We start from the raw sequence: 20194 nt of genomic DNA, 5'->3' as shown, positions 1-20194 counted from the left end.
CTATAGACTTTCCTCTTGCAACTAAGAAACAGTCTATTGAAAAACATCTTAAAGCAGTGGTTCTCAACCTGTGGGTCAAGACCGCAGTTGTGGGGGTTGTCAAGTGATCCTTTCATAGGGTTGCCTAAGACTATGGGAAAACACAGATATTTACATTGCAATTCATAACAGTAGCAAAATCACAGTTCTGAGGTAGCAATGATAGTTCTTTTCTGGTAGGGGTCACCACAAGGTGAGGAACTGTATTAAAGGGTCACAGCATTGGGAAGGGTGAAAAGCACGCCATGAAAACATATTGGTGCACCTTAAAATTCCCTCCTCGATTTAATGGTCATGATCATTTTGCCTGATCCCGTTTTTTAATATGGTGGCTCTAAAATGGTGTGGTTTTTTTTTTTTGTTCTTATTCCAGTTCTCCCCCTCCAACTAGGCAGTTCTTAGCATTTTGCTATAAGCCATGCTCCTTTCTCTCTCTTTTATGTATTTGTCTTTGTTATGAATGAAAAAATTCCTCCTTTCCCCCCAGTGATACATATAATTTTGTTCCCTCTCAATGTTGTAATGTAAAATATTTGATTCTTGAGTCATTGGTGACTTCAAGAGATTGGTGACCACCCTGAGGTTGTATGTTAAGTTCTGGGTGTCTTTCCAGAGTTAGTGTCTATAACTTTGACCAGATTTTTCTGAACAGTTCTTGACTTGAGTGTATAATCTCCACCTGATTTTGTGAAAGGTTGGCCTTTAAACTGCTTGGATGCTTACATATTTGTATGTTCTTTGCTTTCTGCTCTGTGATGACTAGCTGAAATCTAGAAGTATAGTGTGTATCTCCCTTTCTTACATAGCCACAACTTTAGATAGTATTATATGTTGGTTCTTTTAAAGTTGTTGCTGGAATGTATAATAAATGTTAATATCTTCATTGCTACTGTAGCAGCAGTTTATGGTGTATAGAACCAGTCTTGTGAAACAACAAATTACCTTGATTTAATTTGAAATTTTAAACCCAATGTTTTTTACACTGTAGTTTTATTAGCTCTCTGGGAGTGAGCTACATGATGTTGTGCACTGAAAATTACCCAAATGTTCTGGCCTTCTCTTTCCTGGATGAGCTTCAGAAGGAGTTTATTACCACTTATAACATGATGAAGACAAATACTGCTGTCAGACCATACTGTTTCATTGAATTTGGTAAGGGCCTGGTTTGTGTTGTTTTGTTCTTTTCTGTACTTTTTATTATCCTGTCTCCAGTCACACAATTTATCATCTAATATTGGGGAGTAGGAGAGAAACTTCTGCAACCTTGATTTTGACAGAATAAGTGGCAAAGAATCTATAGCTCTTAATTTGGATGTCTACTAGGAAAAAAATGTGTTTGAGCTGTGAAGGAGATTGTGATTATTAGTCCAAAGAACGAATTCCAGAGGACAGATTCTCAATGAGAAGTTTATAAGCCACAGACTCCGTTTAGTGTTTATGTGCTAATCTTTTATAGTCTGCTTAATGTAGAACAGGGGTTGGCAAATTCTTGCTGGAAAAGATCACAGAGTACGTATTTCAGGTTTTAAGGGCCTTCTAGTCTCTGCCACAACTACTCAACTCTGGTATTGCAGCTTGAAAGCAGCCACAGGCAAAACATAAATGAATGAGCATAGTTATTGTCAAATAAAACTTTATTTACAAAAACAGCAGTTTAGATTTGGCCTGTGGGCAGTAGTTTGCTCAACCAGAAAAATCTGTTCAAAGTTATGGATTTCTTTACATAGAAAGAGGGGAAATAGTAAAAATAAAATTTTGCTTGGAAGATATTTAGGAATTTTTTTATTGATTCCACTTATTCTTCAGAACATACTATCTAATTGTGTAAAAATAAACAAGAAAACAGATTTATAAAAACATATTGCTTATAGTGTAATTTGTATATAATTACAGCTAATAACAGATTGACTATTGTGTGAGATAAGGATATAAAAATTAAGGCATTGGTTGACAAGCAAAGCTGTTTTCTTTTTGTCTCTGCAAAAATATAGACTTCCTGAAGTCTATATTTAGGTAGCCTCTAGCTCTAATAACTTCATTTTAGGGTTTAATATTTAGAGTGTAAAACTGATGACTCCATGATACAGCCACCTGTTAAACATAATATTGGAAATCCCTTGACAAATTGAATAGTTTTGAATAACAAACTTTATAAAACTTATAACCATAAACATCACACTCTCAAATGATTTAATTAACAAATGACTGCAAGGAAATTTATTTTTTATTTTACATAGATAACTTCATTCAGAGGACCAAGCAGCGATATAATAATCCCAGGTCTCTTTCAACAAAAATAAATCTGTCTGACATGCAGATGGAAATCAAGCTGAGGCCCCCTTATCAAATCCCAATGTGTGAACTGGGATCAGCCAATGGAGTCACATCTGCATTTTCTGTTGACTATAAAGGTGCTGGTAAGATTTCTTCTGGTGAGTTCTGGATCTTAATTATTTTTGTTAACTTTCAAAAAAAAAAATAACAGAGGAACTCTTGAAAATGAATTGCTTTATTCTAGTGTTTAAATCAACTACATGAGAGAATAAGGAAGTTCAAAGCAACCCATTTCCCCAGTTGTTATAAAGTAGGCTACTGAAGATATGACAGTTCTGTTAATTACTTCCAAATGACAATCTCAGGTTTATTTGCTAAAAAAAATTTGATTTCTTTGTAAACATTTTTCTAGAAATGTTCATAGGCCTGAAAAGTACTTTATATTATATCAAATGGCTATATTTAGTATAAGAGACTTGACTGTAACAGAAACTATAAAAATTGTAGTAGTTATCTACTCAGATCTCCCCTCCCACAGAAAGTGCATAAGACTTATCAGTTGGGGCAGGATGAAAGCTTTCCTGAAAATGGAAACCTCACTATTTTCTAAAAGCATGGTATGCCACTGTTGGACTCCTTGTTAAACCTTTCCTTGTGAGTAAGCAAACGTCTACTTCCATATTAATGCCTACTGGTGTGTCTGGGTTCTGTCACCTCCCTCAGCTGAAGCAGAAGGCAGTTCCATCCTTTCTATGCTTCTAGCCTAAGTTTTTCATGGAAAGCATCTTCAATTCCTTAAGACTTTTCTGTCATTTTGACGCCTTCCCTATCCCTGTATTTGCTTTAGTTTGTTAGTATTCTTTAAATGTGGACAGAATATGACATTTCGCATATGGTTTGATTATACAAATATGGGAGAAAGGGAAAATAGTTCACTTAAATAATTCAGTCACTCACTACACAAGTAAATAAGGACAAGAAATAAAATGGTATTCGAACTGCAAAGGAAGGAATAGATAATTAATTCCATTTGTGTGTGACTTTTTTCTGTAAAAAGTCCTAAGGATACCTCTAGAAAACTATTAGAACAAGTCCATGGCTTCAGAGAGGCTGCGTGATACAGTGTCAGTGTCTAAGACCTCTACACTGTACACTAGAAGTAAGCAATCTGAAGATGAAATGGAAATCCCATACATTGAAAGCCAGCAAAATATTTTTGAAATTAAGACAAAAATTAATGGAAAACAGATCCACATTTATGGATTAGCAGACAATCTTATTAAGATGGCTGTACTCCCAAGGAGATGGAGACTCAGCATACTCTCAGCTGGATTTTTTTAATAGAAATTGACAAATTGATTCTAAAATTCATATAGAAATGTAAGGAATATATGTGTATATATGCAAAATAATCTTGGATAAGCTGAAAGACTCAAACTTCTAAACGTACTGCCAAGTTACAGTAATCAATATGGAGTGGTTCTGCTTTAAGGCTCGCATATAGACCAGTGCAGTAGAATTGAGAGCACAGAAGTAAACCCTTTCAAGTATGGCCAATTCATTCTCAGCAGTGATTCTAAGACAGTGGTGAAGATCCTAGTCTTTTCCTGAGAAAGTACACTGTTTTGGGACAGCCTAGTATCCACATGTAAAAGAAAGAAACTAGACCACTGCATAGCCACAGGCACAAAGTGGACTCAATGCAAAGCCTTAGCTTTCCCAGTTTTCCCCAAAACTCTTAGTAGAAAACATAGGTGTGATTCTCGTGATTTTGTATTAGGTTTTTCAGATTTGATTTTAAAAATCACAGTGAGGGCTGAAAGATGGCTCAGAGGTTAAGAGCACTGGCTGCTCTTCCAGAGGACCTGGATTCAATTCCCAGCACCCATGTGGCAGCTCACAACTATCTGTAACTCCAATTCCAGGGCTTCTAACACCTTATACAAACATACATGCTGGCAAAACACCAATGAACATAAAATAAAAATAAGTTATATATAAAAAAATCACAGTCAAAAAAGATAAAACATACAAGATGCAATTCATCAACTTAAAACTTACTCTTCCGGGGCTGGAGAGATGGCTCAGAGGTTAAGAGTACTGCTTCTTCTTCCAAAGGTCCTGAGTTCAATTCCCAGCAACCACATGGTGGCTCACAACCATCTGTAATGCGATCTTGTGCCCTCTTTTGGCCTGCAGGGATATGTGCACTGTATACATAATAAATAAGTAAATTAAAACCAAAAAAAAAAACAAAACAAAAACAAAAAACTTACTCTTCCATGAATACACTCAGAGTGAAAAGACAACCCACAGAATGAGAGAAAATATTTACAAACCATGTGTGCATAAGAGATTAGGATCCAAACAAGTAATTTGTAATTCAACAATAATGAAGTAATCCAGTATATAAACAGAGAAAAGATTTGAATTTGCTTTTTTCTCCTCCTCCTCCTCCTCTTTTTGGTACAAAACCAATCAAGATGAGGCTGAGAGGTGGCTCAGCGTTTCAGAGCACTGGCTGCTCTTCCAGAGGACCTGGGTTTGACTCCCAGCCATGTCATGGCAGCTCACCGCCATCTGTAACTCCAGTACCCAGTGCATCTGATGCCTTTGCTGCCCTCCTTGGGAACCAGGCATGTAACATGACAAGCAGGCAAAACACCCCCACACGTAAATCCCACTTCAACTTTAAAAATCAAAGTGTATGTATTTAACATCTATTTGAAAGGCGCTAGCAGACTGAACTTAAAAGACAACCCCACAACTAAAAATACAGACTCTACAGAATCCCAGGGAAGGACAGACCACCCATGACTGACTGTCGGATGCTTTGACTGCATTGTTCATATGAGTCTTCAATTTGTTTTTGGGAAAATTACATTAATTGCTTTTCAGTTGTCAAATAAATCTTTCATTTCATGTTAAATTCTACATGGTCATGATGTATAATGCTTTTATATGCTATAAGGTCCAATTTGCTAAAATTTTGTTGGTATTTTATGTGCCTTACTGAGAGAATTAATTTCTAGTTTTCCTTTTTTATTTGTGCTTGGTTTGACTATCTGGGCAAAGTCGACCCAGGAAAATACACTGGAAAGTGTTTCCTTCTCTTTTATGTTTTTTGAAAGTGTTCTGTAGGACCCAGTGATGAAACCTCTATACATTTATCTGGAGAAGATTTAAATCAGTTTCTTTACTAGGGCCGGAGCTACTGAGCTTGTCTGTTTTTTCTTAGTGAGCTTTTGCAGCTTCTTTTAAAGAAATCTGTTCATTTTTTTCAGGTGATGGATTTTTGATGTATAATCCGTATTTCTTTATCCCGTTATTTTTCATAGAATTACAGTTATGTCATCTTTCTCATTTCTGATATCGGTAATTTTTTCTTTTGCTGTTTTCTCTTAATACATAGAAACTGATCTTTTATTGAGTTTACTTTGGGATTACATTTAGCTTTCGTTGATGTTTTGTTTTCTAGTTTATTGACTGTTCTGCTTATTGCTTCCTATTTTCTGCTTCCCGTGGGTTTCTCTGCTCCTGTTTTCTGAGATTTGGAGCAGTTTATTTGAGATCTTCTTTTCTAATACAAGCACTCGTTGCTACCTTCTCATTCTCAGTATTACTTTAGTTACATCCCATAGATTTTAACATGCATTTGTATTTTCATTCTACATAAAATACTTTTAAATTTTCCTTTTGACTTTTCTTTTGATTCCTGAGTTATTTAGAAATGCATTGTGTAGTTTTATTTAGGCATTTTCATATCTCTATTGATTTTTAATTTAATTCCATTGTGTTCAGAGGACAAACTTTATTTGACTCGAATATTTTAAAATTTATTGAGACATGTGTTAGTCATTCTTTTCTGCTTTAAGTGTATACTCTGTTGTTAGTGGTGCATTCTGTGTTACTTAGACCAAGAAATCTGTTGTGTCTTTTCTGATTTGCTGTCTGCTTCATCCGTCCTTTGAGAAACGGCTATCTCTTTACTTCTGAATGTATATCTTTCTCCTTTTAGGATGATCAGTATTCATATTATGTATTTTTTAAAGATTTGTTTCTTTATATTATGTGTATGAGGGTTTTGCCTGTATGTATGTCTGCACACCATGTACATACTTGTTACCCACAGAGGAGAGTATTGGATCCCCAAGAACTGGAGTTACGGATGGTTGTGAGCCTCCATGTGGGTGCTGGGAACTGAACCTGCATCCTCTGCAAGAGTAACAAGTGCTCTTAACTACTGAGCCATCTCTCCAGCCCCTATATTAATGTGTTTTAAAGTGTGTGATTTGATGCACTGGTTCCTTTATCATTTTGAAACTTTTTGAACCTAGGAATATATTACACTTTGAAATCTCTATAATATAGATACTACATTAAGAATTCATATTAGTATTCCATCTGTTGTCTGTTTTTCTCTTTGTGTCCTCATATTTAAGTGGTGTTTTAATGCCCTTTTAGTGGGAACCCTAAAGGTCTAGTGAAGAGCATCAGGTACTTGAAGGGAACTAGAATCTCTGACTGCTTGCTTGTATTGGAAACTGTCTGCACCCATCAGGGTATCTGTCACCATGGTGCAGCTGACATTTTCTACAGTGATTGGTGACATGTACATTGCTCTTTGTTTTGATTTGTTCTTCTAACTAAAAGCAACACTTTGACATTTGTTGTGCCCTTCCCCCTTCTTGTTAAATAATTGATAGATTTGGGAAGCACATGGTCAGGAAATACTGTCCTGGTAGTCTTTGTTCTACCGCTATACTTCAGTAATCTGGTCTACCCAGATGAGAGCACCCTGAAGGCCACTGGAAAAACTGGGAGTTGGGTTTATAAATGTCACAGTTTACCTTAATAATGTCTACTTTTAAAACTGGTCTTATGGGTCAACAAGTCAGCCTGGTGAACTGTGTAATGGTTCTAAACGTTTTTTGTGATTCTGCATGGTCTTAGACCTCCTTTTAATGATTGTATTAACTTATGAGCTCAGGTCGTATCTTAAGGCTATCTCAGAGCACACTGGCTGAATGTTAATTGCTGGTGCCTGAAGCATATTTTTTTTTTTTTTTAAAATAACCGCTCTGTGGTGGTTCCTTGTGATTCTAGCAATCTGTGTATCTGTCCTTCTTTATAGGTAAACTGTTCACATGTATGGGACTTTCTTGCTTTTAGGGTGGTAAATGTCTTTTTCCCTTAAAGTCAGTGCAGCTGAGGGTGGGTGGTTTAGCAATGTTTAACTAGCATGTTACATGTAGTTGTAGGTGGAGGGTTGTTAGGTTTTGTTTTAATGTATCTTGTTTAATACCATCCATTAGCTCTTATGCCTGGTCAGCCAAAAAAAAAAAAAAAGCTTTAATTTTTAAGTAAGTATAGAATACATGACTCAGTTGAGTTTTTCTTCCTCTTTATTTTATTATTATCCTTTTTTTAGTGAGTGCAGATCTGGGTGGAATTCACAGAGGCATGTTGCCTGGGGTTGGAGTGACTAAGTTCCGTCTCTATTACTATTTTCCCACAGCAAGCTACTTGGAGGAACATAGCACCAGCATGCCTCCCCTCCCCAGCAGTGGAGCCCTCCCTGCAAGCCCACCTGGGGTTCTAGCTGCCTCTGCCACTTTGGGAACTGCTGTGATATTTCAGAGCTTGTCAAGGCAGTCAGTGGGTGCCTAGGGGAATTTCCCCCAAACTTCAAGGCAAAAGTGTTGCGTGGTGTTACAAGCCCCTTCTCCCGTGTGGAGGCTTTCACCTTTAAAACCTTTCATTTCACTTGTGCTGGCCACAAGCATGAGTGTTCCAAACCTAACAGGCTTCTGAATGTATCACTGTGGTCCACAGAGAAGGCTGGGGGAGTAGCAAGGAGATGCCATATCAGCTACTGCTGCCTTAGAATAAAACCAGTGTCTGTCTGGACTTTCACACTGCTCCTATGCACCTTACCTTATTTTTGTTTAATCAAATAAACTGGCGTTTCCCCCATGGGGTGGGAAAATAAAATGGTGTTTTATAAGTGTCATTTGGTTGCATCCTTTAAAAAAAATCCAGTTTTATAATCTTTTATAATCTTGGCTCTTTAAAAATTAGATATTTAGGTCACTTACAATTATTGTCATTATTGAAACCATTGGGTTTTAATCTATCTTTTTGACTTTTTTTTTTTTTGGTTTTTCGAAACAGGGTTTCTCTGTGTAACTTTGCGCCTTTCCTGGAATTCGCTTTGGAGACCAGGCTGGCCTCGAACTCACAGAGATCCACCTGCCTCTGCCTCCTGAGTGCTGGGATTAAAGGCGTGCACCACCACCGCCCCGCTTGACTATTTTTTTATTTACTTTTCTTTTTATTTATGTGTCTCTGAAGAAATGTTCACATGTGTATAGTGCCCCCAGAGTCCAGAAGAGGGTGTCAAATTCCAAGGAACTGGAGTTACAGGCAATTAATTAGCGAGCTGCTCCGTGTGGATCCTGGGAACTAAACTGGACCCTTTGGAGGAGCAGCGGTTACTAATTGCTGAGCCATCTCTGGATGCTTTCCTTTTGTCATATCTGTTTTGACTACCTTTGTCTCTAGTTGCCTTCATTTTTGAAATTCATTTTCTGTTCTTTGCTGGCTTTATAGTACAGAACTATTATTTCACTGTTGGGTGGTTAAGTTCTACCATGACTAACAAGCTAAGAACCAGTTTTCAAAGTGGAAACAGTTCCTTGCCAAAAGACTATCCATTGTTTCATAACCAGGGTCTACTTTATTAATATTTTGTTTGGATTTCTGAACAACATTCCTGCCTTCGAGAGTTATTTTGTACACCATTGCATTGAACCCCATGGTGACATGTAATACACTGTAGATCCTCTGTTTCTCTGGGCCCTCAACTGTTGTCATTCAGTAAATAGTGACTCAATAAATGTGCAAAAATGTGGTAATGTCTTTGACATCTAACAAAGGCATATTAACCAGTGTATCTCTTCTTAGTGGTACCAATTGCCAGGTGCATGAACTTGATTCTTACTGCCAACATATTCTAAATCTTTGATCACCAGCAACTGACTGAGGTGATTGCTCTTCTATAATTGTAATTATTTTCCATTCTCTAGCACACATGTATCTTAAGGCACCTAACCTAAGGCATATACTACTATTTGTTTTTCACGTTCTATCACCATGAGATTAATAAATGTATACCAAAATAATGTCCATGGGGTGTTAAGATACTAGATCTCTGTAAGCAAAGGACCAATAAACTTTTTCTGTAAAGGGCTAGATACCACATATTTTAGATTTCTAAAAGCTATACAGGCTCTGATGTTACTCTGCTGGTGTAATGCATAAAATAGTATAGTCATAGACAATATGTAAAATGACAAATGTTCTGAATTTGGCTTATGGGTCATAGTTTGCCAACCCCTGATAGAGACTAATATAATGACAACATGGTTAATGTACTGCCAGGTAGAAGCAAGATACTTCTGTTTCTTCTGTTTATAAGGACAGGAAAAAAGTGTACCAAATTGCTGTCTACTCTAAGAGAATGAACTGATGAGTACTAGCAAGAGATCACATCTAGAAAAGCACTTGCAGGGCTGGGCTCTAACTTAGGTGATGGAGTACTTGCCTACTGAGCTTGTGCCCTGGGTTCAATCCCCAGCAACAAATAAACCAGAAGTGGAGGTTCGGGTGGTCAGAATTTCAGAGTCATCCTCAGCTACAAAGTGAGAAGGACTTGTAATTGGAACTTATACAAAATGTGTCATTCTTCAAGACAACCATTGTGGAGATACAAGCAAGAATGTTAAGTGGAAATCAGTTTTGGTGGGTTATTTTTGTTTTTAATTTTAATATTATTTTTTAAATATGTATGGATATTTTACCTGCATGTGTATTTGTGTTTCTCATGTATTGTTGGTGCCCTGAGGAGGCCAGAAGAGAGTGTTGGAGCTTCTGGAACTGTGGCTACAGATTGTGTGAGCGGCCATGTAGGTGCTGGAAAATAAACCCCCATCCTCTGCAAGAGCAGCTAGTACTTAACCACTAAGCCAGCTCCCCAACCCAGAAATCACTGTTTAACTGGGCTCACCACCGTGGGGTTTTAAGCGTTAGATGACAACACGCACGGTTGCAGTTACCTCAGGCCTTAATGGTGTTTGGGCGGAGAAGCTCCAAGACTTCCTTCCGCTGGCCCAGCTTCTCCGCTAATTCTAACTCTATGGGGCCAGCAGTAGCTGTTGCTTAGGATGTCTGCCCATTAATATATATACTCAGGACTTAGAGTAGCAGTCTTGATTGCAGTGGCCTTCCAACTTGACCCACCTAAAGGTAGACTCTGTTAGAAACCCTTTGTACTAGTGACCTCTAGAAGCCGTCTCTGAACTTAGACCGCATTGGCATACTGAATCATTAAACACCAGACATCAGAAAGTGAGAAGAAACTGGAATTTGTTTACATTGTTTTTAAGAAAGAGTAACTTAAAACTAGAGTTTACTTTCAAATTTATTTTAATTTAGACTGAGTCTACATAATACTTTCTATAGTCCTCAAGGTGAAATACAGGTTTCTTTTGTTGGGGAGAGAAAACCTCTAACTAAAATTATATAGTTTTCAAGCTTTCCCCCTATCTTATTACAGTGATTTTAAATCATGTTAAAAACATCTCCTGACTTTTCTTTGAAATCCTTTGATCCTTTCTCCCTATGGTCTGACATGAATATTTTTATCTTGCCATACTTAGTTATTGAAATCTGTCCATGATGATGTGAGTGGGTCTTGTTAAATGAAGTAGTAAATCTTGCTTTTTCTTTGTCCTTTTTTGTATTTGTTTGTTTTCGAGACAGGGCTTTTCTTTGTAGCTTTGGAGCCTGTCCTGGTACTCTGTAGACCAGGGTGGCCTCAAACTCACAGAGATCCACCTGCCTCTGCCTCCCAAGTGCTTAGATTAAAGGCATGCGCCACTGACACCCAGCTTCTTTGTCCTTTAAAAATGTTTTGCTATGGAAGTTTTCAGATATATGAATGTTAAGAAGAATAGTGTAATCAATCCTCATGTGCCTTTCATGCAACTAGCAACTATATTGATGTTTTTCCATCTTTATTTTATCTGCTCTTTACCTATTCTCATTCAGCCACTTGATAATTCATTTCTATAGTTCTTTTGTTTTAAACGAAATAATCCTTTATATGCACAAATATTTTAGAATGGATGTCTTAATATTTTATTCAAGTATGGTGTGGTTAACAAATCAGGAGAATGACTGTCATTGAAAAGACACTGAAAAAGACTGTTATCCCTAGGGAAGGGAAAGGCATATGTGGGCAGGAACGTTTGTTATGCTTTTCAAGAAGGACTACATAAGACTGGCTTGGGAGTGGCTGATTTGAATAGTGTGGGCAGTGGGGCACAGGCTGTGTCTACTTGGCGTCTGACCCTGGGATGATTGGGCAGGAAATTAGTTACTGACCCTGAGTGTGAGGGCCAAGTAGAGGAGATGGTAGAGTGTGAAGATCAAGATGGGTTGTTGGCAAGAGAAAGTTCTCCAGAGTAAATTGTTTGTCATCTTTAGGATTCAGCTAGTCCTAAGAGAGCAAAGCCCCCGATGTCAAACCTTCAGAAATACAGAATAAAAAGATGTGATAATACATTACTGCTTAACAATATGAAACATTTCCACCACCCACCCACCCCCATATATTTCCTCTGTGCCTTTTTCCCAGACAACCACTATTGTGATTTTTTTTATCTTAAATTAATTTTATTCATTCTAGAATATTATTTAATAGGATTACATTATATGGCTTTTTTTGTATTGTTTTGTTTTTTGAGACAGAGTTTCTCTGTATAGCTTTGGAGCCTTTTCTGGAACTCACTCTGTAGCCCAGGCTAGCCTCAAACTCACAGAAATCCTCCTGCCTCTGCTTCCCAAGTGCTGGGATTAAAGGTGAGTGCCACCACTGCCTGGCTTTATATGGCTCTTGTATAGAGCTTCGTAATGTAATGTAATGTGTGTGTGTGTATGACATTATGTGTGTGTGTATGTATTACATGTCTGAGTACTTTTTGTGTGAATATACTACAGAATATTTATTCTCTTGCCAATGGACATTAATTACCTTGTTTCAAGCTTTTGCTTACTATAAAAAAGCTAGATATTTTTGTCGACCTGTTTTTATTTCCCTTGAGTAAATATAGGAGCAGCATTTTTGGATCAGAGGATTAGTTGCATGCTTAAGTCTTTTAGAAACTGATGGTTTTTGAAGTATTTGTACCATTTTATATTCCCACAAGTAACTGTTATGACTTAGAAAGGAGCTGACATAAAAGTACCCTGCAGAATGAGCTTTATTAAGAGAACCCCACTGCTGTGGGATGTTCTGTATGGCAAATGTGTTGCTCTGATTGATCAATAAATAAAATACTGACTGGCCAGTGGCTAGGCAGGAAGTATAGGCAGGACTAACAGAGAGGAGAAAAGAAAGAACAGGAAGGCAGAAGGAGTCACTGCCAGCTACTGCCAGGACAAGCAGCATTTGAAGATGCCGGTAAGCCACGAGCCACGTGGCAAGGTATAGATTTGTGGAAATGGATTAATTTAAGCTATAAGAATAGTTAGCAAGAAGCTTGCCACGACCATATAGTTTGTAAGCAACATAAGTCTCTATGTTTACTTGGTTGGGTCTGAGCATCTGTGGGACTGGCGGGTGACAAAGATTTGTCCTGACTGTGGGCAAGGCATGAAAACTCTAGCTACACCTCACAACCATGGGCAACCATGACTTGGCCTTGAAGTAGGAGAGGAATTAGGAGAAATATATTATTGTCATGGCCATAGGTAGCATAATGGGGCCTAAAGAAGGGAGGAGGAGAGAGACAGAGAGAGAGAGACAGAGAGGGAGAGACAGAGAGAGAAAAGGAAAGAAAAATTAGAGACTGTGAATCTGATTAGAAAGGTGTGTCATCAAGTTAGTTTTCCATGTCTTTCTCTAGGGAGTAAGTTGTGTTCACTTAAAGGGAACTGGCCTGAAATGCCTTTATCTTAATAACCTGTTCCTCCAGGTGTTGGGCTTCTTCAGTGATGTACCTTGTGTACTCTGACATGGGGCAGAGAGCTTGTGGTTTAGTCCACACCTTTGTAAATCCTCACGATGGCTGCTCTGGTCCCCCCGCCCCTTTTGTTCCTATTTCAGCCTCCCTGAGCTGTATTCCTTCCCTATACACGTTGTGCATGAATGACTCTCTCAGTTGTGTTTTGTGTTAATCTTCCATCCCTACTATGTACTGCAAAAACACATACCCACCATGCTTTCACGTCAACATCACCAGTTACATCACTTCTGATCTTCTGAATTTTGCCTTGAGCTTCGCTCCTGAAACGGCCTTATAGTGTGAACAAACATCTCTTGGACAGTAGATTGGATACCATTTTACTTTTTGCATCCAGATGCTTCCTGGCTTGTCTGTAGGTACCGTTAGCCACATAGTCCTTCTAGCACCCCCACCCCCACCCCAGGTGTCTTTGGTTCTCCGCACATCTGACAGTAACAAAAGGAGAAAGCCGTTCAGGTGATGCTGCCTGGCTTCAGGAAACAAAACAAGATCCGTATTATTCCTGCATAGCCCCCATTTGTTATGGCTTCACATATATGCTCTACCTATTAGTTCCTGGCCTGGTGCCAAACTGAATGTGCTGAAAAAAAAAAAAAAAAACAACTTTTCTTGGGTTACAGCAGATCTAGAATCTGTTTCACATCCAGGGGCTGGAGAGATGGCTCGGTGGTTAAGAGCACTGCTACTCTATCAGAGGACCCGGGTGCAGTTCCCAGCACCTAGATGGCATGTCACAATTGTCTGTAACTTCTGTTCCAGAGGATCTGATGGCCTCATACAAACATACATGCAGGCAAAATACCAATGCACAAAAAATAAAAATAAATTCTAGAATCTGTTTCACTGAAGTAACAGCACACAATAAACCCATTACAATGTGGTTAAATATCTCGTTTGCTCATCAAACTGAGAGAGTGCCCTTCTGTGAGGCCAACCTCTTATGTTTGCAGAATGAAGTTTGCTTCATAACTCTTCTTGGCAAACAAGCCACAGGTCCTGGGAAAGGGGTGAGGATGCAGCAGGGAGATGAACACATTGGGATTTCTTGCCCACATAAATGGGCACCATGCCAGCCTGCCCTTGTGCACAATGCTTTCCTTGTCTTCATTAAAGGCGACTTAGCACTTGCTTTTACCCTTTAAAATATCTTTGGTCATTTTGAAATGATGAATTCATTAATGGTGTACTATTATTATAAAACATGTTCTGAGGTTAAAAGGCAAGTGTTAGAAACTTAATAATGTATATTGGCTTGTTCATTGCTTAAATACATTGCCATCAACACATGAAAATGGTAGCAGATTTCCTTTGAACACACCTTACTTGACCATGTAAAGCTAGCATTTTCACTGTTTGGGTTTTTTTCTTTTGTGAGGTAACTTATTTCATATGGAAATGTGATTTGATAATTATAGTTGATAGTTATTCAGTTGTCAGTTTTATTCCTAAAGCCCATTTTCTTTTCAATGAGAGGCCAGTTCTCCCTCTTACTGGGAAAGGATGGACCAGGAGGGGCAGATGCTGCAAAATATGACTAATTGTGACCTTTTTTTTCACCGCTGAAAGACTATGGTATCAATACTACACAGTGACATTTGCCTTTCTATTTTCATATTAGAATCTCAAGGGAATTTATTGAAAGACTAGACATGGACAAAGAAGAAATTATGACTGTTATTCTAGATTAGTACTTTCTGCTGATCCTGAAGAAGAGTTCATGAGATGTGGGTTTTGGGGTTTTTATTAACTCTTTGGGGAATCTTTTGTGCTGCGATGGCTGAATATAACTTACAAAGATCTGAGCTTTTCCTTTATTAATGTTCTGCCTCATTAACTTCATTGTTGGCTTTTTACACTTCAGTGGTTTAAATAACGAAATGAAAAGGGTCCTATTGTCCTCTTTGCCGCTGTCCTTTTGGAAGTTTACTGATTGTGTGTTTAGTTTGTGTCTTCATTTAGTCACAGTTGTAAGTCCTAATAACTGTAAAATGATCGTGAAGGGAAATGATTGTGTAACAGAATATTGTACTTTGTTGAAGCCTGAAAATTAAGAGAATGCTTTTAAAGATGAAGTGGTCAATATGCAGCTGGTTTGCTTTTGGTTTGGTTTTATTTTAGTCATTTTTACCTTCAGGAGACCAAGGGCACAGTCTTCCTAGCTGTAAGACTGCATTCTATTGAAGAGCTTGGGTGGCGATTATATTTGGGCGTTCACATATAGCCAGTGGTGTTTATAGTCTTCTGTTCCAGATACATGGGCTTTGCCTAAAAGCAAGCTATATTTATCCTTAAAAATGTTTTCTAAGCATTTTCAGAAAGCATAGGAGCTTTCCATTGACTCTCCAAGCAAAGTCATCTTTTGCAAATACTTGTACCAAATTGCAAGTTGTATACATATTTTGCTAGTAGTTTTTTTCCCCAAGTGATTTACTGACAGATATCATAGCATCTCTTATCAAAAACAGAAGTTTAGAGGCATCTATTAAAATGTAGAAAAACAATGTTAGTTCCATTTGACTTGAGAATGGGATTTTTTATGTTGCCAAACATTTTTCATTTTAGAAAGAATATTTAAGCTGGATATGGTGGCGCACACCTTTAATCCCAGCACTTAGAGGCATAGGCAGGTAGATCTCTGAGTTGAGGCCAGCCAGATCTCTGCAGTTGAGGTCTGCTGAATGAGTTCCAGAACAGCCAGGGCTACGTAGAGAAACCCTGCCTTGGGGGCTGGGGGATATTTAATTACTAAGATCTATTGTTTAAAGTTATTTATTTGCTTTTGACCCATCTAAGTTGAGCAGTGAATTTGGGTCCACATAAGCTCAGCTAACATGAGATACTGGTATTCATTTCTGACCATTTCTTTTCTCTTCCAGCACATCAGCGACTGGAACCAGCAACTTTGTCAGGGATTGTGGCGTTCATCCTTAGTCTTTTATGCGGAGCTCTGAATTTAATTCGAGGCTTTCATGCCATAGAAAGTCTCCTGCAGGTACGGTGCTATATTTGCAGTTTTATATTTGCAGTTTCAGGCGACTGTGTCTATTCAGTCTACTTGTTACATAATTGATTTGAATTGGATTAGGTCTTAGTATAATTTACAGTGCGGCTCAAAATCTGTATTCTTATACATGCCTTTTTCTACCTTCCTTCAAAAGCATGATTTCAGTGGCAGGCCCAGTGGACATGCCTGTAATCCTGGCCCTTGAAAGGCTGAAGCAGGAGGGTTACAAATTTGAGGCCAGCTGAAACCACATAGTAAGTTCTAGGCCAGCTTGGGTTACATAATGAAACCCTATCTCTAAACAAAAAACAAAAACAAAAACATCACAAAAGCAATCCCCACCAAAACAAACAAAAAACAAAACTACTGACTTCTGGTTGACATGTTCCTTTATTACTCACTCTTTGGAGGCATTGTTGACAGGCACTGTGTGAACATTAAGCTATGTAGCATGGACCCTACATTCTCACAGCTTAAAGTTGAATTGGATAGACAAAGACATCTAGGAGTAATAGCCAGGAAGAGGAGAGGTCACTGTGATTCAGGAGAGGCGAGGAGAGAGGGTGAGCTGATCTTGGAAGAACAAGAGGGCAGAGGAAAGTGGAAGCAGAGTGATAGTCCACATGGACACTGCCTCTGTGTGTTCCTGTGTAAGCGCTACTGCTTGTCCTTTGCTAGTGGCCTTTTCAAACCTGAGCTGCCTCTTGCTTCAGGTCCTTCATTTCCCAGGGGGGTTTCTTCCAGAGCCTTAAGCTACCCAACTGTGTAACCTTTTCCTGTCCTTTCTGAAATCTCCTTTCTTCAAGTCCAGCATGTTTGAGATGCACAGTTATTCCTTCCTTTGATCCATTGGCTTTCTCCCAAGAGTTCTTGACAGGATCACATTACACAAATCAGATCTTGATCTCTCTCTCCCTCCCCCCTTCTCTGTGGAGTGTCTGTGTCTGTGTGTCTGTCTATCTCTCTAGCATTAAGTTCAGGATACCATTTATAAAAACCTGCTCACCATGCTAGGTTCATGGTACCATTCATTCTACATGTCCTCTGTGTTCAGGTACCAAAAGCCTACAGAAAGCAGATGACATCATGGTTTCTAAAAGGGATACATTCTTTTTTCTCTTCTATTCACAGTTTCTCTCCTAAACAGTTTACTTCAGGTAAAGTTCCTGCCCCCTTTTAGGCATAGGATGCTGGCTGTCATCCCTCTGCCTTCTGCCCCATCCTTCTGCTAGGTTGAATTTATTCCAGCAGAAGTTCAGTTTTCAGCCAGCCAGACAAGCTGTCAAGAGAATGGGCAATTTGGAAACTGCTGACTGACAAAGCTAATAAATAAAGCAGTCTTTAAAACACTTTTATTGATGTAATGGAAAAAACAGTGGGGTAGGTGTGTAAAGAGTCAGCGAGTAGCCCTGGGTGGAGACAGGCTTTTCTGTCACAAAGCCTTGTTTCCATCCTGACTGAAGAGCCTGCGGAAGCTGCGGAAGCTGGGGCTCAGGGCCTATCACCTGGAGTTAAAAGGGCAGACAAGGGTATTGCTCTGGCCCAGCCTGTTAAGGGTAACTTAGATTTCCTTCGTGCACTCAGTTATCTTGTCCTTCGTCTTCTGGGGCTCCTTCTCTCGTTCTTCCTCTTCTGGTTCAGAACTGAAAAACTGAAGGAAGTTTTTGTGTACTATAGCCTGTCATGCTTTTGAAATGCTGCAACTAACTTAGGCTTCTCTTCATTGCTAACCGTTCTGTGTTCTCTCTAATTGGTAATACACTTGTCTAATGGCAGTGATACAGCTTTAGGTTTTAGAAGAACACTCTGATCAAACTGCCAGCTACTTAGATGTAATTGACTCTTTGTGCTGAGATGTCTCAGCTTGTTTACATTTTTAAAAGACAACTTTACAGACCATTTATCTTTCTTGGACACGGATGCAAAGATTTCTAGCAATATATTAATAAATCAAAACTAGTAATGAACAAAAATAATTATACAACAACCAAGTGGGATTTATCCCAGGTGTGCAATGCTGATTTAGTATTTGAAATCAGTTACTGCTATCTATCACTTCAACAGTCTAAAGGAGAAATAATAATCATATCACGTCAATAGATGCAGAAAAGTATTTGACAAAATCTAAAAATCTTCATCCATGATAAAATCACACACACACACACACACACACACACAGAGCTTGGAGCAAACCAGGAGTAGAGGGGCCTTTTCGAATCTCAAGCAGCTAACACCTTTAATGTACTAGATACTTTTCTCTTAAGACAGAAATAGGGTGAAGAGAACTCCTCTAACCTCTTCTATTTAACATTGCACTGGAAATTCTACCCGATACAATAAGATGAAAAGGAAAAAAATATGGATGGAAGAAAGAAGTTTGCAGATGGCATGATTAGCTATATAATGATGCCCAAGAGCCAACAAAAAGCTCCTGAAACTATGAAGTGATTATAGTTATATAACAAGATAGGAGGTTGAACTGTCTAAAAATTTCTTAAATTCCAGCAACAAACAATTGAAATTTGAAAGTACTGAAAAAGAAGTCCCTACAAAGAAATCTAAAACACATACAGGACTGATATAAAGTAGATTATGAACTCTGACCAAAGAAATCAAAGAGGAAATAAATAGAAGAGATTCCACACTAGAGAGGAAAACTCAATATTGAGGTGTCAGTTCTTCTTGTCTTGATGCATAGATTAAACACAGTTGCAGTCAAAATGCCAGCAAGTTATTTTGTGTATTCAATAAAGTGATTGCAACGTTTATATGGAAAAGCAAAGACCCAGTATGCAGAAAAAAATGAAAATGCTTTTATTCTGTATTCTCACCAACAAAACTCAAAATTTCACTTCTGCCACCAGATGAATGGGAGGTCTTTCCATACCAAGCAATTCTCTAGTTCCATCTAGGTGTCCTACAATTGAGTTCAGTTTTAATACTGTCTACTTGGAGTTAGGACAGAACTCACATCCTAAGGGCTCAGTTTTATGGGCCTACCCTTACTTCAGATGCCAGCTGTATGACCAGATTGTATTGATGACTAGCTGGCTATAAGTTGAGGTTTATACAACTTTCTCTTTTGGAGCAATCATTTGTTGGAATAGTTTTCGGACTCAGAAATGCATTTGGTGGTTAATTATAAAGGATATTTCAAAGGTCACAGATGAATTAAGAGCTATAAAGGGAGAGACTGGGGAAGCTCTGGACAAGGGCTCTGTCCCTGTGGAGCTGGGTTTGCCACCCTCCTCACATGTTGAGATGTTCACCAACCTAGAAGTTCTCCACACTCCATGTTTTAGAGATTTGGGGGAAGGCATGATTGGTTATTAAACTTATCATCTCTCCTCTCCTCCCTGGAAGATTGGGATAGAGACAGAAATCTCAGGCATCTAGCTGGGTTGTTTTTTTTTTTTTTTTTTTTTTTTTTTTTTTTTTTTTTTTTTTGTTTGTTTTTGTTTTTTGTTTTTTGTTTTTTTTTTTTTCCTGGTATCCACCACTGATCTAGGAGTCTATAGTAGTTGGCTTCGGAACAAAAGCTGTCCTCCTTACTCAAGAAATTCCAAGTGGTTTGGGAGTTCTGGGTCAATCCTTCTCTAACTCAGGAAATTAGAAAGCTCTTAGGGAATCTGGGACAGGACTGGTGTCAGAGACCAATGGGGGCCAAAGATTTTCCTAGCACCTTTATTACAAGGGTTTTAGGAGCCCTGTGTGAGGGGCAGACTATCACTATTCACGCCCAGAATGGTCTACACAGTCCTGATGAAGAGCACAAGTGGGCCTCACG

General features: G+C 38.5%; 1 protein-coding gene across 8 annotated transcripts in view; it reads left to right on the top strand.

Annotated features, from left to right (window-relative positions):
* Positions 1-20194, top strand: part of Sec22a (SEC22 homolog A, vesicle trafficking protein) — a 55664-nt gene that overhangs the window by 20316 nt on the left and 15154 nt on the right. For all 8 annotated transcript variants that reach the window (XM_006974559.4, XM_042259248.2, XM_015993417.3 and 5 more), the window contains 3 exons: positions 1028-1191; positions 2277-2471; positions 16280-16395. In XM_006974559.4, the coding sequence (XP_006974621.1) occupies positions 1028-1191; positions 2277-2471; positions 16280-16395 (475 nt within the window). The remainder of the gene's footprint in view (positions 1-1027; positions 1192-2276; positions 2472-16279; positions 16396-20194) is intronic.

This window comes from Peromyscus maniculatus, chromosome 12, assembly GCF_049852395.1.
Source record: "Peromyscus maniculatus bairdii isolate BWxNUB_F1_BW_parent chromosome 12, HU_Pman_BW_mat_3.1, whole genome shotgun sequence".
Lineage (NCBI taxonomy): Eukaryota > Metazoa > Chordata > Mammalia > Rodentia > Cricetidae > Peromyscus > Peromyscus maniculatus.
The sequence above is the reverse complement of the archived record's forward strand: the minus strand, read 5'-3'. Positions and strand labels throughout refer to the sequence as shown.